Here is a 16,248-nt window from a genome sequence, read left to right as displayed (position 1 = left end):
AAATACTCAGCGCATCAGCTAATCCCGTCAGAATTTCACAGTGTTCTAAAATTCTCAGCAATTCAGCTAAACCCGGCAGAATTTCACAGATCTCTAAAATACTCAGAGAATCAGCTAAACCCTTCAGAATTTCACAGTGCTCTAAAATTCCCAGCACATCAGCTAAACCCATCAGAATTTCACAGTGCTCTTCAATTCCCAGCAGATCAACAGGAACAAATCAGAATTTCACAGTGTTCTAAAATTCTCAGCGCATCAGCTAAACCCATCAGAATTTCACGGATCTCTAAAATACTCAGAGAATCAGCGAAACCCGGCAGAATTTCTCAGCGCTCTAAAATACTCAGAGAATCAGCTAAACCCGTCAGAATTTCACATTGTTCTAAAATTCTCAGTGCATCTGCTAAACCCGTCAGAATTTCTCAGTGGTCTAAAATACTGAGAGAATCAGCTAAACCCGTCAAAATTTCACAGTGCTCTGGAAACTCTCAGCACATCAGCAAATCCGTCAGAATTTCACAGTGCTCTGGAATTTCAAAGCACATCAATAGGAACACATCAGAATTTCACTGTTCCCTGGAAACTCTCAGCACATCTGCGAAACCCATCAGAATTTCACAGTGCTTTACAATACACAGCGAATCAGCTAATCCCGTTAGAATTTCACAGTGCTCTGGAAATTCTCAGCACATCAGCTAAACCCGTCAGAATTTCACAGTGCCTTAAAATACTCAGAGAATCAGCTAAACCCGTCAGAATTTTCCAGTGCTCTAAAATTCTCAGCACATCTGCTGAACCCGTCAGAATTTCACGGTGCTCTGGAAATTCTCAGCGCATCAGCTAAACCCGCCAGAATTTCACAGTGCTCCAAAATTCTCAGCACATCAACAGGAAAATGATGGAATTTCTGAGTGCTTTGGAAATTCTCAGCGCATCAGCTAAACCCGCCAGAATTTCACAGTGCTCTAAAATTCTCAGCACATCAACAGGAACACATCAGAATTTCACAGAAGCTCTAAAATTCTCAGTGCATCTGCTAAACCTGGTAGAATATCACAGTGCTCTGAATTACTCAGCGAATCGGCTAAACCCTTCAGTATTTCACAGTGGCTCTGAAATTATCAGTGCATCAGCTAAACCCATCAGAATTTCACAGCGCACTAAAATTCTGAGCGCATCAGCTAAACCCGTCAGAATTTCACAATATTCTAAAATTCTCAGGAAATCAACAAGAACACAACAGAATTTCAGAGTGCTCTAAAATTCTCGGTTCATCAGCTAAACCGGTCAGAATTTCACAGTGCTCTAAAATACTCTGAGAATCAGCTAAACCCGTCAGAATTTCACAATGCTCTAAAATACTCAGCGCATCAGCTAATCCCGTCAGAATTTCACAGTGTTCTAAAATTCTCAGCAATTCAGCTAAACCCGGCAGAATTTCACAGATCTCTAAAATACTCAGAGAATCAGCTAAACCCTTCAGAATTTCACAGTGCTCTAAAATTCCCAGCACATCAGCTAAACCCATCAGAATTTCACAGTGCTCTTCAATTCCCAGCAGATCAACAGGAACAAATCAGAATTTCACAGTGTTCTAAAATTCTCAGCGCATCAGCTAAACCCATCAGAATTTCACGGATCTCTAAAATACTCAGAGAATCAGCGAAACCCGGCAGAATTTCTCAGCGCTCTAAAATACTCAGAGAATCAGCTAAACCCGTCAGAATTTCACATTGTTCTAAAATTCTCAGTGCATCTGCTAAACCCGTCAGAATTTCTCAGTGGTCTAAAATACTGAGAGAATCAGCTAAACCCGTCAAAATTTCACAGTGCTCTGGAAACTCTCAGCACATCAGCAAATCCGTCAGAATTTCACAGTGCTCTGGAATTTCAAAGCACATCAATAGGAACACATCAGAATTTCACTGTTCCCTGGAAACTCTCAGCACATCTGCGAAACCCATCAGAATTTCACAGTGCTTTACAATACACAGCGAATCAGCTAATCCCGTTAGAATTTCACAGTGCTCTGGAAATTCTCAGCACATCAGCTAAACCCGTCAGAATTTCACAGTGCCTTAAAATACTCAGAGAATCAGCTAAACCCGTCAGAATTTTCCAGTGCTCTAAAATTCTCAGCACATCTGCTGAACCCGTCAGAATTTCACGGTGCTCTGGAAATTCTCAGCGCATCAGCTAAACCCGCCAGAATTTCACAGTGCTCCAAAATTCTCAGCACATCAACAGGAAAATGATGGAATTTCTGAGTGCTTTGGAAATTCTCAGCGCATCAGCTAAACCCGCCAGAATTTCACAGTGCTCTAAAATTCTCAGCACATCAACAGGAACACATCAGAATTTCACAGAAGCTCTAAAATTCTCAGTGCATCTGCTAAACCTGGTAGAATATCACAGTGCTCTGAATTACTCAGCGAATCGGCTAAACCCTTCAGTATTTCACAGTGGCTCTGAAATTATCAGTGCATCAGCTAAACCCATCAGAATTTCACAGCGCACTAAAATTCTGAGCGCATCAGCTAAACCCGTCAGAATTTCACAATGCTCTAAAATTCTCGGCGCATCAGCTAAACACATCAGAATTTCACAGTCCTCTGGAAATTCTCAGTGCATCAGCTAAACCCGTCAGAATCTCAAACTGGCTCTAGAATTCTCAGCGCATCAGCTAAACCCGTCAGAATTTAACAGTGCTCTAAAATTCTCAGCACAACTAAACCCGTCAGAATTTCTGAGATCTCTAAATACCTAGAGAATCAGCTAAACCCGTCAGAATTTCACAGTGCTCGAAAATTCACAGCCCATCAGCAGGAACAGATCAGAAATTCACAGTGCTCTGGAAACTCTCAGTACATCAGGAGGAATATGTCAGAATTTCACAGTGGCTCAGGAATTCTCAGCGCATCAGCTAAACCCGTCAGAATTTCACAACGCTCTAAAATTCTGAGCGCATCGGCTAAACCCGTCAGAATTTCACAGTGCTCTAAAATACTCAAATCATCAGCTAAACCCATCAGAATTTCACAGTGCTCTTAAATTCCCAGCACACAAACAGGAACACATCAGAATTTCACAGTGCTCTAAAATTCTCAGCGCATCAGCTAATCCCATCAGAATTTCTCAGTGGCTCAAGAATTCTCAGCGCATCAGCTAAACCCGTCAGAATTTCACAGTGCTCTAAAATACTCAAATCATCAGCTAAACCCATCAGAATTTCACAGTGCTCTTAAATTCCCAGCACACAAACAGGAACACATCAGAATTTCACAGTGCTCTAAAATTCTCAGCGCAACAGCTAATCCCATCAGAATTTCACAGTGGCTCAAGAATTCTCAGCGCATCAGCTAAACCCGTCAGAATTTCACAGTGGCTCTAAAATTCTCAGCACATCAGCTAAACCCATCAGAATTTCACAGTGTTCTAAAATTCTCAGAAAATCAACAAGAACACAACAGAATTTCAGTGTGCTCTGGAATTTCTCAGTAAATCAGCAGGAACATGTCAGAATTTCACAGTGGCTCTAGTATTTTCAGCACATCAGCTAAACCCGTCAGAATTTCACAGTGCTCTAAAATTCTCAGCACAACTAAACCCGTCAGAATTTCTGAGATCTCTAAAATACCTAGAGAATCAGCTAAACCCGTCAGAATTTCAAAAGTGCTCTAAAATTCTCGGTTCATCAGCTAAACCGGTCAGAATTTCACAGTGCTCTAAAATACTCAGCACATCAGCTAATCCCGTCAGAATTTCACAGTGTTCTAAAATTCTCAGCAATTCAGCTAAACCCGGCAGAATTTCACAGATCTCTAAAATACTCAGAGAATCAGCTAAACCCTTCAGAATTTCACAGTGCTCTAAAATTCCCAGCACATCAGCTAAACCCATCAGAATTTCACAGTGCTCTACAATTCCCAGCAGATCAACAGGAACAAATCAGAATTTCACAGTGTTCTAAAATTCTCAGCGCATCAGCTAAACCCATCAGAATTTCACGGATCTCTAAAATACTCAGAGAATCAGCGAAACCCGGCAGAATTTCTCAGCGCTCTAAAATACTCAGAGAATCAGCTAAACCCGTCAGAATTTCACATTGTTCTAAAATTCTCAGTGCATCTGCTAAACCCGTCAGAATTTCTCAGTGGTCTAAAATACTGAGAGAATCAGCTAAACCCGTCAAAATTTCACAGTGCTCTGGAAACTCTCAGCACATCAGCAAATCCGTCAGAATTTCACAGTGCTCTTAAATTCCCAGCACACAAACAGGAACACATCAGAATTTCACAGTACTCTAAAATTCTCAGCGCATCAGATAAACCCGTCAGAATTTCACAATGCTCTAAAATTCACAGCACATCAGCTAAACCCTTCAGAATTTCACAGCGCTCTAAAATACTCAGAGAATCAGCTAAACCCGTCAGAATTTCACAATGCTCTAAAATTCACAGCACATCAGATAAACCCGTCAGAATTTCACGGTGCTTTGGAAATTCTCAGCGCATCAGCTAAACCCGCCAGAATTTCACAGTGCTCTAAAATTCTCAGCACATCAACAGGAAAACGATGGAATTTCTGAGTGCTTTGGAAATTCTCAGCGCATCAGCTGAACCCGCCAGAATTTCACAGTGCTCTAAAATTCTCAGCACATCAACAGGAAAACGATGGTATTTCTGAGTGCTTTGGAAATTCTCAGCGCATCAGCTAAACCCGCCAGAATTTCACAGTGCTCTAAAATTCTCAGCACATCAACAGGAAAACGATGGTATTTCTGAGTGCTTTGGAAATTCTCAGCGCATCAGCTAAACCCGCCAGAATTTCACAGTGCTCTAAAATTCTCAGCACATCAACAGGAAAACGATGGTATTTCTGAGTGCTTTGGAAATTCTCAGCGCATCAGCTAAACCCGCCAGAATTTCACAGTGCTCTAAAATTCTCAGCACATCAACAGGAAAACGATGGTATTTCTGAGTGCTTTGGAAATTCTCAGCGCATCAGCTAAACCCGCCAGAATTTCACAGTGCTCTAAAATTCTCAGCACATCAACAGGAAAACATCAGAATTTCACAGTGGCTCTAAAATTCTCAGTGCATCAGCTAAACCTGGTAGAATATCACAGTGCTCAGAATTACTCAGCGAATCGGCTAAACCCTTCAGTATTTCACAGAGATCTAAAATTCTCAGCGCATCAGCTAAACCCGTCAGAATTTAACAGTCCTCTGGAAACTCTCAGCACATCAGCTAAACCCGACAAAATTTCACAGTGCTGTGGAAATTAGCGCATCAGCTAAACCCGTCAGAATTTCTGAGAGCTCTAAATACCTAGAGAATCAGCTAAACCCGTCAGAATTTCACAGTGCTCGAAAATCCCCAGCACATCAGCAGGAACAGATCAGAAATTCACAGTGCTCTGGAAACTCTCAGTACATCAGGAGGCACATGTCAGAATTTCACAGTGGCTCAGGAATTCTCAGCGCATCAGCTAAACCCGTCAGAATTTCACAGCGCTCTAAAATTCTGAGCGCATCGGCTAAACCCATCAGAATTTCACAGTGCTCTTAAATTCCCAGCACACAAATAGGAACACATCAGAATTTCACAGTGCTCTAAAATTCTCAGCGCATCAGCTAATCCCATCAGAATTTCACAGTGGCTCAAGAATTCTCAGCGCATCAGCTAAACCCGTCAGAATTTCACAGTGGCTCTAAAATTCTCAGCACATCAGCTAAACCCATCAGAATGTCACAGTGTTCTAAAATTCTCAGAAAATCAACAAGAACACAACAGAATTTCAGTGTGCTCTGGAATTTCTCAGTATATCAGCAGGAACATGTCAGAATTTCACAGTGGCTCTAGTATTTTCAGCACAACTAAACCCGTCAGAATTTCTGAGATCTCTAAAATACCTAGGGAATCAGCTAAACCCGTCAGAATTTCAAAAGTGCTCTAAAATTCTCGATTCATCAGCTAAACCGGTCAGAATTTCACAGTGCTCTAAAATACTCAGCACATCAGCTAATCCCGTCAGAATTTCACAGTGTTCTAAAATTCTCAGCAAATCAGCTAAACCCGGCAGAATTTCACAGATCTCTAAAATACTCAGAGAATCAGCTAAACCCTTCAGAATTTCACAGTGCACTAGAAATTCTCAGCACATCAGCTAAACCCATCAGAATTTCACAGTGCTCTACAATTCCCAGCAGATGAACAGGAACAAATCAGAATTTCACAGTGTTCTAAAATTCTCAGCGCATCAGCTAAACCCATCAGAATTTCACGGATCTCTAAAATACTCAGAGAATCAGCGAAACCCGGCAGAATTTCTCAGCGCTCTAAAATACTCAGAGAATCAGCTAAACCCGTCAGAATTTCACATTGTTCTAAAATTCTCAGTGCATCTGCTAAACCCGTCAGAATTTCTCAGTGGTCTAAAATACTGAGAGAATCAGCTAAACCCGTCAAAATTTCACAGTGCTCTGGAAACTCTCAGCACATCAGCAAATCCGTCAGAATTTCACAGTGCTCTTAAATTCCCAGCACACAAACAGGAACACATCAGAATTTCACAGTACTCTAAAATTCTCAGCGCATCAGATAAACTCGTCAGAATTTCACAATGCTCTAAAATTCACAGCACATCAGCTAAACCCTTCAGAATTTCACAGTGCTCTAAAATTCTCAGCACATCAACAGGAAAACGATGGAATTTCTGAGTGCTTTGGAAATTCTCAGCACATCAGCTAAACCCGCCAGAATTTCACAGTGGCTCTAAAATTCTCAGTGCATCAGCTAAACCTGGTAGAATATCACAGTGCTCAGAATTACTCAGCGAATCGGCTAAACCCTTCAGTATTACACAGAGATCTAAAATTCTCAGCGCATCAGCTAAACCCGTCAGAATTTCACAGTGCTCTGGGAATTCTCAGCACATCAGCTAAACCTGTCAGAATTTCTGAGATCTCTAAATACCTAGAGAATCAGCTAAACCCGTCAGAATTTCATAGTGCTCGAAAATTCCCAGCACATCAGCAGGAATAGATCAGAAATTCACAGTGCTCTGGAAACTCTCAGTACATCAGGAGGCACATGTCAGAATTTCACAGTGGCTCAGGAATTCTCAGCGCATCAGCTAAACCCATCAGAATTTCACAGTGGCTCAGGAATTCTCAGCAAATCAGAAGGAACAGATCTGATTTTCACAGTGCTCTGGAAACTCTCAGTACATCAGGAGGAACACGTCAGAATTTCACAGTTGTTCAAGAATTCTCAGCGCATCAGCTAAACCCGTCAGAATTTCACAGTGCCTTAAAATAGAGAATCAGCTAAACCCGTCAGAATTTCACAGTGCTCTAAAATTCTCAGCACAACAACTAAACCTGTCAGAATTTCTGAGATCTCTAAAATACCTAGAGAATCAGCTAAACCCGTCAGAATTTCACAGTGCCTTAAAATAGAGAATCAGCTAAACCCGTCAGAATTTCACAGTGCTCTAAAATTCTCAGCACAACAACTAAACCTGTCAGAATTTCTGAGATCTCTAAAATACCTAGAGAATCAGCTAAACCCGTCAGAATTTCACAGTGCCTTAAAATAGAGAATCAGCTAAACCCGTCAGAATTTCACAGTGCTCTAAAATTCTCGGTTCATCAGCTAAACCGGTCAGAATTTCACAGTGCTCTAAAATACTCAGTACAACAACTAAACCCGTCAGAATTTCTGAGATCTCTAAAATACCTAGAGAATCAGCTAAACCCGTCAGAATTTCACAGTGCTCTAAAATACTCAGCGCATCAGCTAATCCCGTCAGAATTTCACAGTGTTCTAAAATTCTCAGCAAATCAGCTAAACCCTTCAGAATTTCACAGTGCTCTACAATTCCCAGCAGATCAACAGGAACAAATCAGAATTTTACAGTGCTCTAAAATTCTCAGCGCATCAGCTAAACCTGTCAGAATTTCACAGTGCTCTAAAATACTCAGCACATCAGCTAAACCCATCAGAATTTCACAGTGCTCTACAATTCCCAGCAGATCAAAAGGAACAAATCAGAATTTCACAGTGCTCTAAAATTCTCAGCGCATCAGCTAAACCCGTCAGAATTTCACGGATCTCTAAAATACTCAGAGAATCAGCGAAACCTGGCAGAATTTCTCAGTGCTCTAAAATACTCAGAGAATCAGCTAAACCCGTCAGACTTTCACAATGCTCTAAAATACTCCGAGAATCAGCGAAACTCGTAAGAATTTCACAGTGCTCTAAAATACTCAGCGCATGAGCTAAACCCGTCAGAATATCACAGTGCTCTAAAATACTCAGCACATCAGCTAAATCCGTCAGTATTACACAGAGATCTAAATTTCTCAGTGCATCCGCTAAACCTGTCAGTATTTCAGAGACATCTAAAAATCTCAGCGCATCTGCTAAACCTGTCAGTATTCCACAGAGCCTCTGAAGTTCTCAGCGCATCAGCTGAACCCATCAGAATTTGACAGTGCACTAAAAATCTCAGCATATCAGCTAAACCCGTCGGAATTTAACAGTGCTCTAAAATACTCAGCACAACAACTAAACCCGTCAGAATTTCTGAGATCTCTAAAATACCTAGAGAATCAGCTAAACCCGTCAGAATTTCACAGTGCTCTAAAATACTCAGCGCATCAGCTAATCCCGTCAGAATTTCACAGTGTTCTAAAATTCTCAGCAAATCAGCTAAACCCTTCAGAATTTCACAGTGCTCTACAATTCCCAGCAGATCAACAGGAACAAATCAGAATTTTACAGTGCTCTAAAATTCTCAGCGCATCAGCTAAACCTGTCAGAATTTCACAGTGCTCTAAAATACTCAGCACATCAGCTAAACCCATCAGAATTTCACAGTGCTCTACAATTCCCAGCAGATCAAAAGGAACAAATCAGAATTTCACAGTGCTCTAAAATTCTCAGCGCATCAGCTAAACCCGTCAGAATTTCACGGATCTCTAAAATACTCAGAGAATCAGCGAAACCTGGCAGAATTTCTCAGTGCTCTAAAATACTCAGAGAATCAGCTAAACCCGTCAGACTTTCACAATGCTCTAAAATACTCCGAGAATCAGCGAAACTCGTAAGAATTTCACAGTGCTCTAAAATACTCAGCGCATGAGCTAAACCCGTCAGAATATCACAGTGCTCTAAAATACTCAGCACATCAGCTAAATCCGTCAGTATTACACAGAGATCTAAATTTCTCAGTGCATCCGCTAAACCTGTCAGTATTTCAGAGACATCTAAAAATCTCAGCGCATCTGCTAAACCTGTCAGTATTCCACAGAGCCTCTGAAGTTCTCAGCGCATCAGCTGAACCCATCAGAATTTGACAGTGCACTAAAAATCTCAGCATATCAGCTAAACCCGTCGGAATTTAACAGTGCTCTAAAATACTCAGCACAACAACTAAACCCGTCAGAATTTCTGAGATCTCTAAAATATCTAGAGAATCCGCTAAACCCGTCAGAATTTCACAGTGCTCTAAAATTCTCAGCAAATCAGCTAAACCCTTCAGAATTTCACAGTGCTCTACAATTCCCAGCAGATCAACAGGAACAAATCAGAATTTTACAGTGCTCTAAAATTCTCAGCGCATCAGCTAAACCTGTCAGAATTTCACAGTGCTCTAAAATACTCAGCACATCAGCTAAACCCATCAGAATTTCACAGTGCTCTACAATTCCCAGCAGATCAACAGGAACAAATCAGAATTTCACAGTGCTCTAAAGTTCTCAGCGCATCAGCTAAACCCGTCAGAATTTCACGGATCTCTAAAATACTCAGCACATCAGCTAAATCCGTCAGTATTACACAGAGATCTAAATTTCTCAGTGCATCCGCTAAACCTGTCAGTATTTCAGAGACATCTAAAAATCTCAGCGCATCTGCTAAACCTGTCAGTATTCCACAGAGCCTCTGAAGTTCTCAACGCATCAGCTGAACCCATCAGAATTTGACAGTGCACTAAAAATCTCAGCATATCAGCTAAACCCGTCGGAATTTAACAGTGCTCTGGAAATTCACAGCACATCAGCAGGAACAGATCAGAATTTCACAGTTTTCTGGAAACTTTCAGTACATGAGCAGGAACACATCAGAATTTCACAGTGGCTCAAGAATTCTCAGCGCATCAGCTAAACCCGTCAGAATTTCACCGTGCTCTAAAATACTCAGAGAATCAGCAAAACCCATCAGAATTTCACTGTGGCTCTAAAATACTCAGAGAATCAGCAAAACCCATCAGAATTTCACATTGCTCTAAAATTTTCAGCGCATCTGCTAAACCCGACAGAATTGCTCAGCGGTCTAAAATACTCCGCAGATCAGATAAACCCTTCAGAATTTCACATTGTTTTAAAATTCTCAGTGTATCTGCTAAACACGTCAGAATTTCTCAGTGGTCTTATATACTCAGCACATCAGCTAATCCCGTCAGAATTTCACAGTGCTCTAAAATACTCAGCACATCAGCTAAATCCGTCAGTATTACACAGAGATCTAAATTTCTCAGTGCATCCGCTAAACCTGTCAGTATTTCAGAGACATCTAAAAATCTCAGCGCATCTGCTAAACCTGTCAGTATTCCACAGAGCCTCTGAAGTTCTCAGCGCATCAGCTGAACCCATCAGAATTTGACAGTGCACTAAAAATCTCAGCATATCAGTTAATCCCGTCGGAATTTAACAGTGCTCTAAAATACTCAGCACAACAACTAAACCCGTCAGAATTTCTGAGATCTCTAAAATACCTAGAGAATCCGCTAAACCCGTCAGAATTTCACAGTGCTCTAAAATTCTCAGCAAATCAGCTAAACCCTTCAGAATTTCACAGTGCTCTACAATTCCCAGCAGATCAACAGGAACAAATCAGAATTTTACAGTGCTCTAAAATTCTCAGCGCATCAGCTAAACCCGTCAGAATTTCACAGTGCTCTAAAATACTCAGCACATCAGCAGGAACAGATCAGAATTTCACAGTTTTCTGGAAACTTTCAGTACATGAGCAGGAACACATCAGAATTTCACAGTGGCTCAAGAATTCTCAGCGCATCAGCTAAACCCGTCAGAATTTCACCGTGCTCTAAAATACTCAGAGAATCAGCAAAACCCATCAGAATTTCACATTGCTCTAAAATTTTCAGCGCATCTGCTAAACCCGACAGAATTGCTCAGCAGTCTAAAATACTCCGCAGATCAGATAAACCCGTCAGAATTTCACATTGTTTTAAAATTCTCAGTGTATCTGCTAAACACGTCAGAATTTCTCAGTGGTCTTATATACTCAGCACATCAGCTAAACCCATCAGAATTTCACAGTGCTCTAAAATACTAAGCACATAAGCTAAACCCGTCAGAATTTCACAGTGCTCTAAAATACTCAGTGCATCAGCTAAACCCGTCAGAATTTCACTTTGTTCTAAAATTCTCAGCAAATCAGCTAAACCCTTCAGAATTTCACAGTGCTCTACAATTCCCAGCAGATCAACAGGAACAAATCAGAATTTTACAGTGCTCTAAAATACTCAACACATCAGCAGGAACAGATCAGAATTTCACAGTTTTCTGGAAACTTTCAGTACATGAGCAGGAACACATCAGAATTTCACAGTGGCTCAATAATTCTCAGCGCATCTGCTAAACCCGACAGTATTGCTCAGCGGTCTAAAATACTCCGCAAATCCGCATTTCACATTTCACATCCGTCAGAATTTCACATTGTTCTAAAATTCTCAGCACATCAGCTAAACCCATCAGAATTTCACAGTGCTCTGGAAACTCTCAGCACATCAGCTAAACCTGCCATAATTTCACAGTGCTCTAAAATTCTCAGTTCATCAGTTAAACCCATCAGAATTTCACAGTGCTCTAAAATTCTCAGCAAATCAGCTAAACCTGTCAAAATTTCACGGTGCTCTGGAAATTCTCAGCAAATCAGCTAAACCCGTCAGAATTTCACAGTGTCCTGGAAACTCTCAGCACATCAGCTAAACACGGCAGAATTTCACAGCGCTCTGGAAATTCTCAGCACATCAGCTAAACCCGTCAGAATTTCACAGTGCTCTAAAATTCCCAGCACATAATCAGGAACACATCTGAATTTCACAGTGGCTCTAAAATTCTTGGCGCATCAGCTAAACTCGTCAGAATTTCACAGTGGCTTAAGAATTCTCAGCGCATCAGCTAAACCCGTCAGAATTTCATATTTCTCTGGAAATTCTCAGCACATCAGCAGGAACATGTCAGAATTTCACAGTGGCTCAAGAAATCTCAGCGCATCAGCAAATCCCGTCAGAATTTCACAGATCTCTAAAATACTCAGAGCATCAGCTAAATCCTTCAGAATTTCACAGTGCTCTAAAATTCCCAGCACATAAACAGGAACACATCAGAATTTCACAGTGCTCTAAAATTCTCAGCACATCAGTTAAACCCGTCAGAATTTCACAGTGCTCTGGAAATTCTAAGTGCATCAGATAAACCCATCAGAATTTCACAGCGCTTTGAAATTCCTCAGTACATCAGTTCAACCCTTTTGTTTGTGAACCTATGGGCACGTGCGCAAGATGGCAGGTTCAAAAATTTACTTGGGCAGTGGCAGTACAGCAACCTGGTTAGATGATTGGAGGAGAGAGGAGCCAGAGCTCTGCTTCCAGCCAGAGGTATGTCCTCTCTTGATGATTCTGCTTGATCCAGAGCGACGATCTGATCTGGAGTTCGTGATTCCTCCCTGATGCCTTCTGATCATGGCCTAAACAAAGAGAGTTAACACACTTAGGGTTCAATGCAAACTGCTAAATACCTTCCTTCTGGTGGTCCTGTTAATGTATTGTTCTTTTTAAATTCCTGAAACTCATTGACGTTACCAAACTGAATATTTCAGATTTAGATTTGGAAAAAAAAAGCTGCAGTAATTTGTGGGGTCAGCCAGCTCCATCTTGGGCACTCGCATCCGCAGCATCAAGGACACCTTCAAAGGGAGGTGCCTCGAAAAGGAGGCATCCATCACTGAGGACCCCGTCACCCAGGACCTACCCTCTTCTCATTGCTGCCATCAAGGAGGATCAGGAGCCTAAAGAAACACACTTAGTGTTTCAGGAACAGCTTCTTTCCCTCCACCAGCAGATTTCAGAACGGACATTGGGTCCATGCACACTACTCACTATTATTTTCTTCAATTTTTGCTCTCTTTTGCACTCCTTATTTAATTTATGTTTATATATATATAATGAATTGCAGCTCCTGCCACAAAACAACATATTTCACGACATATGCCAATGGTATTAAACTTGATTCTTATGTACATTGGACCGTACAGTGAAATGTGTTGTTTGTGTTCACATGCTGGGGGCAGCCCGCAAGACTCACCGCACTGAGCAAGCCCACCCACTGCAAGAAGGCTTTGGCTGCTGATGTTAACATCAATGTGAACAATGGTGTGGTGCCCAGCAGGATGACACAAGCAGCGAGACGAGTACCCTTCTTCCCACCCACACACAGACAGGCCTCCAACGCCAGCACAGGCTGCCTCTGGAGTCATTAGCCTCAGACTCTCCAATTCAGAAAGGAACTGATTAAACCGGAATCCAGGCTGGGCTATTTAGCCAGTTTTTATGTTCCCCTAGTATCTTGAACAGGAATCAGTAACTATCACAGAAGATTATCTTACCTGACTTGTCCTTTTTGATAAAAACCTAAGTTCCAGGAGTCGAGAGTGTGGTGTCTGTGAATATTTAAATTAAAAATGAATTAGATTCTGCTCTCTTCTGCACAGCCTCCATCTGTGTTATTTACTGAGTATTTGATGTTTGCTTGCCACACATACACTACAGAAGCTATGGAAGCTTCAGGACTCACTCCACCAGGTTCAGAGACAGTCATTACCCCTCAATCATCCGGCTCCTGAACCAGAGGGGATAATGTCACTCAGCTTAACTCACTCCATTACTGAGCTGTTCCCACAACCTAATGACTTACTTATTTATTGCTTACTTTATTGCTTACTTATTTATTATTATTATTTTATTTATTTTCCTTTTTGTACTTCCACAGTTCGTTGTCTCTTGCTCCCTGGCTGTTTGTCTGTTTGTTTGTTTGTTTGTTTGGGTGTAGCTTTTCATTGCTTCTATTGTGTTTTTTGCTAGTTACTGTGAATGCCCACAAGAAACTGTGGAATATGATGACATACACTACATGTTCTTTGATAATAAATTTACTTTGACTCCTTGAACTTCGAATTCTGGACATCTGGAAGATATTGTTATTTTAACAGATGAAGCAGACGATATCTCCAACAGAATGTCAGAGCATAGGAACAGGTTCTTTGGCCCATTAGTCTATTAGCCAACACTTTACGAGTGATCAGACACTTGACCAGACCTTTCATACACTAAGGATGAATCTTAATCTATCAGTCTTACTCATTTTTGTCCCTGGCACTTTATTTGTCTGCACTTTCTCTGTAACTCTAACACTCGATGCTACATTTTAAAGCTAAAGTTGAACCTTATTGGTCACTCGCACATCAAAACGTACAGTGAATGTGTTATTTGCGACAATGGTCAATGCAGGTTTTGGGGGCGACCCGTGACTGATGCCACACCTCCAGTGCCAGCACAGCATGTCTACAACTTACTATTCTTATCCGCTATGCTTTTTGGAATGTGGGAGGAACCAGGAGAAGCCGGAGGAAACCCACGCAGCCACGGGGAGAAATTACAAACTCCTTACAGACAGCAGCGGGAACTGAACCCAGATTTTACGACCTGCTGCCCCGATCCATCTTGACCTACCTGACCTGCTGAGTCTGCTATTTCATTCACAGTTACAGTCAAGTAAACAGGCCTTCACTGCCCACGCACCCAATCGCACCCATGTGACTAACGAACTTACTAATGTACACATCTCTGGAACATGTGAGGAAACTCACTCAGCCAAGGTGGGAGCAGACAATGGCGGGGATTGGATCTGGGTCAGTGTGCTGTAATAGTGTTACGCTAACCACAACCCTACCATTCTGCTCTCACCACCACCTGGGCAGTGAGTAAGCTGTTGTGAGGGCCTGACAGTGAGATTACCCATGTTTGAGAGGAGCTGTGCCAACGTCTGCTGTGCCAACGTCCGCTGTGCCAAGACTTGGGCCACTGACTGGAGGTCATCTTCTTGCTGGTTCTCTGGCTTTGCAACCTGTCGCTGCTGGTGTCGCTGCTGGTGACGCTGCTGGTGTCGCTGCTGGTGACGCTGCTGGTGACGCTGCTGGTGACGCTGCTGGTGACGCTGGCTGTGGCTTTGCTCTGTTTCTTCTGATTGGTGTAGGGTTCCATGGTTCCCTTCAGCCTCATGGAGCTCGACAGGGAGTGGGTGACTCTGTTGCTCCCTGACAATTGGCTAGAGCCGCTGGAGCTGGAACTGTCGAATTTGCGTCTGCTCAGGGTGCTGTTCCATCTCGAGGTCTGCAAACAAAGTAGGCAACTTAGAATCACACAGAGCAGCATAGAACAGAAAACACAAGACATCACAGCAAAGTGAAGGCCCTTCAGCTCCCGTTGTCATGCCAAATTCTTAACCTTTCCTTCCCACAGAACCCTCCATTGTCCTATCATCCACGTCCAGTTGAAGAGTTTCTTAAATGTTCTGAATGTATTTGCTCCACCTTTATGCCCTGGCAGGGCATTTCACACTCCCACCACCCTCTATGTAAAAAGCCTATCTCTGACATCCCCCTTGTCCTTTTTCCAGGTGTCTTAACATCGTGTTCTCCCATACTAGTTGTATTAGTGATTGAAGTTTAGTTAAGTTTAATTTAATTAGTTTGGCAGAACATTAAGGGCTGAAGGGTCTACCTACAGGAAAGAAACACAATAAGATTGAAAGAATGCTGGCAAAATTTACATGGTTGTTGCTCGGACCTGACTACCTCATTTGCAGAGAAAGACTGAATAGGTTAGAACTTTATTCCCTGGAGTGTAGGAAGATGAGGGGAAATTTGACAGAGGTGTACAGAATTGTGAAACTGTTTCCCCTGAAGTTGGATGATGCTAGAACTAGAGGTTATAAGTTTAGAATTTGTTCATTCTGTACCATGTCGTATGATGGGGGTCATCATGGTTTCTGACCATGAATGTTCTTGACTAATTTTTCTGCAGAAGTGGTTTGCCATTGCCTTCTTCTGGACAGTGACTTTACAAGACGGGTGACCCCAGCCATTATCAATACT

At 41.9% G+C, this 16,248-nt stretch overlaps 1 protein-coding gene across 1 annotated transcript in view; it reads right to left on the bottom strand.

The window, feature by feature from the left end:
* LOC132402331 (vitellogenin-like) overlaps window positions 1-16,248 on the bottom strand; it is a 118,445-nt gene that overhangs the window by 76,000 nt on the left and 26,197 nt on the right. The window contains exons 22-24 of the mRNA XM_059985210.1: window positions 15,110-15,484; window positions 13,702-13,755; window positions 12,643-12,783 (exon numbers count right to left, since the gene is read on the bottom strand). Of these exons, the coding sequence (XP_059841193.1) occupies window positions 12,643-12,783; window positions 13,702-13,755; window positions 15,110-15,484 (570 nt within the window). The remainder of the gene's footprint in view (window positions 1-12,642; window positions 12,784-13,701; window positions 13,756-15,109; window positions 15,485-16,248) is intronic.

Source organism: Hypanus sabinus, chromosome 11 (genome assembly GCF_030144855.1).
Source record: "Hypanus sabinus isolate sHypSab1 chromosome 11, sHypSab1.hap1, whole genome shotgun sequence".
Classification (NCBI taxonomy): domain Eukaryota; kingdom Metazoa; phylum Chordata; class Chondrichthyes; order Myliobatiformes; family Dasyatidae; genus Hypanus; species Hypanus sabinus.
The sequence above is the reverse complement of the archived record's forward strand: the minus strand, read 5'-3'. Positions and strand labels throughout refer to the sequence as shown.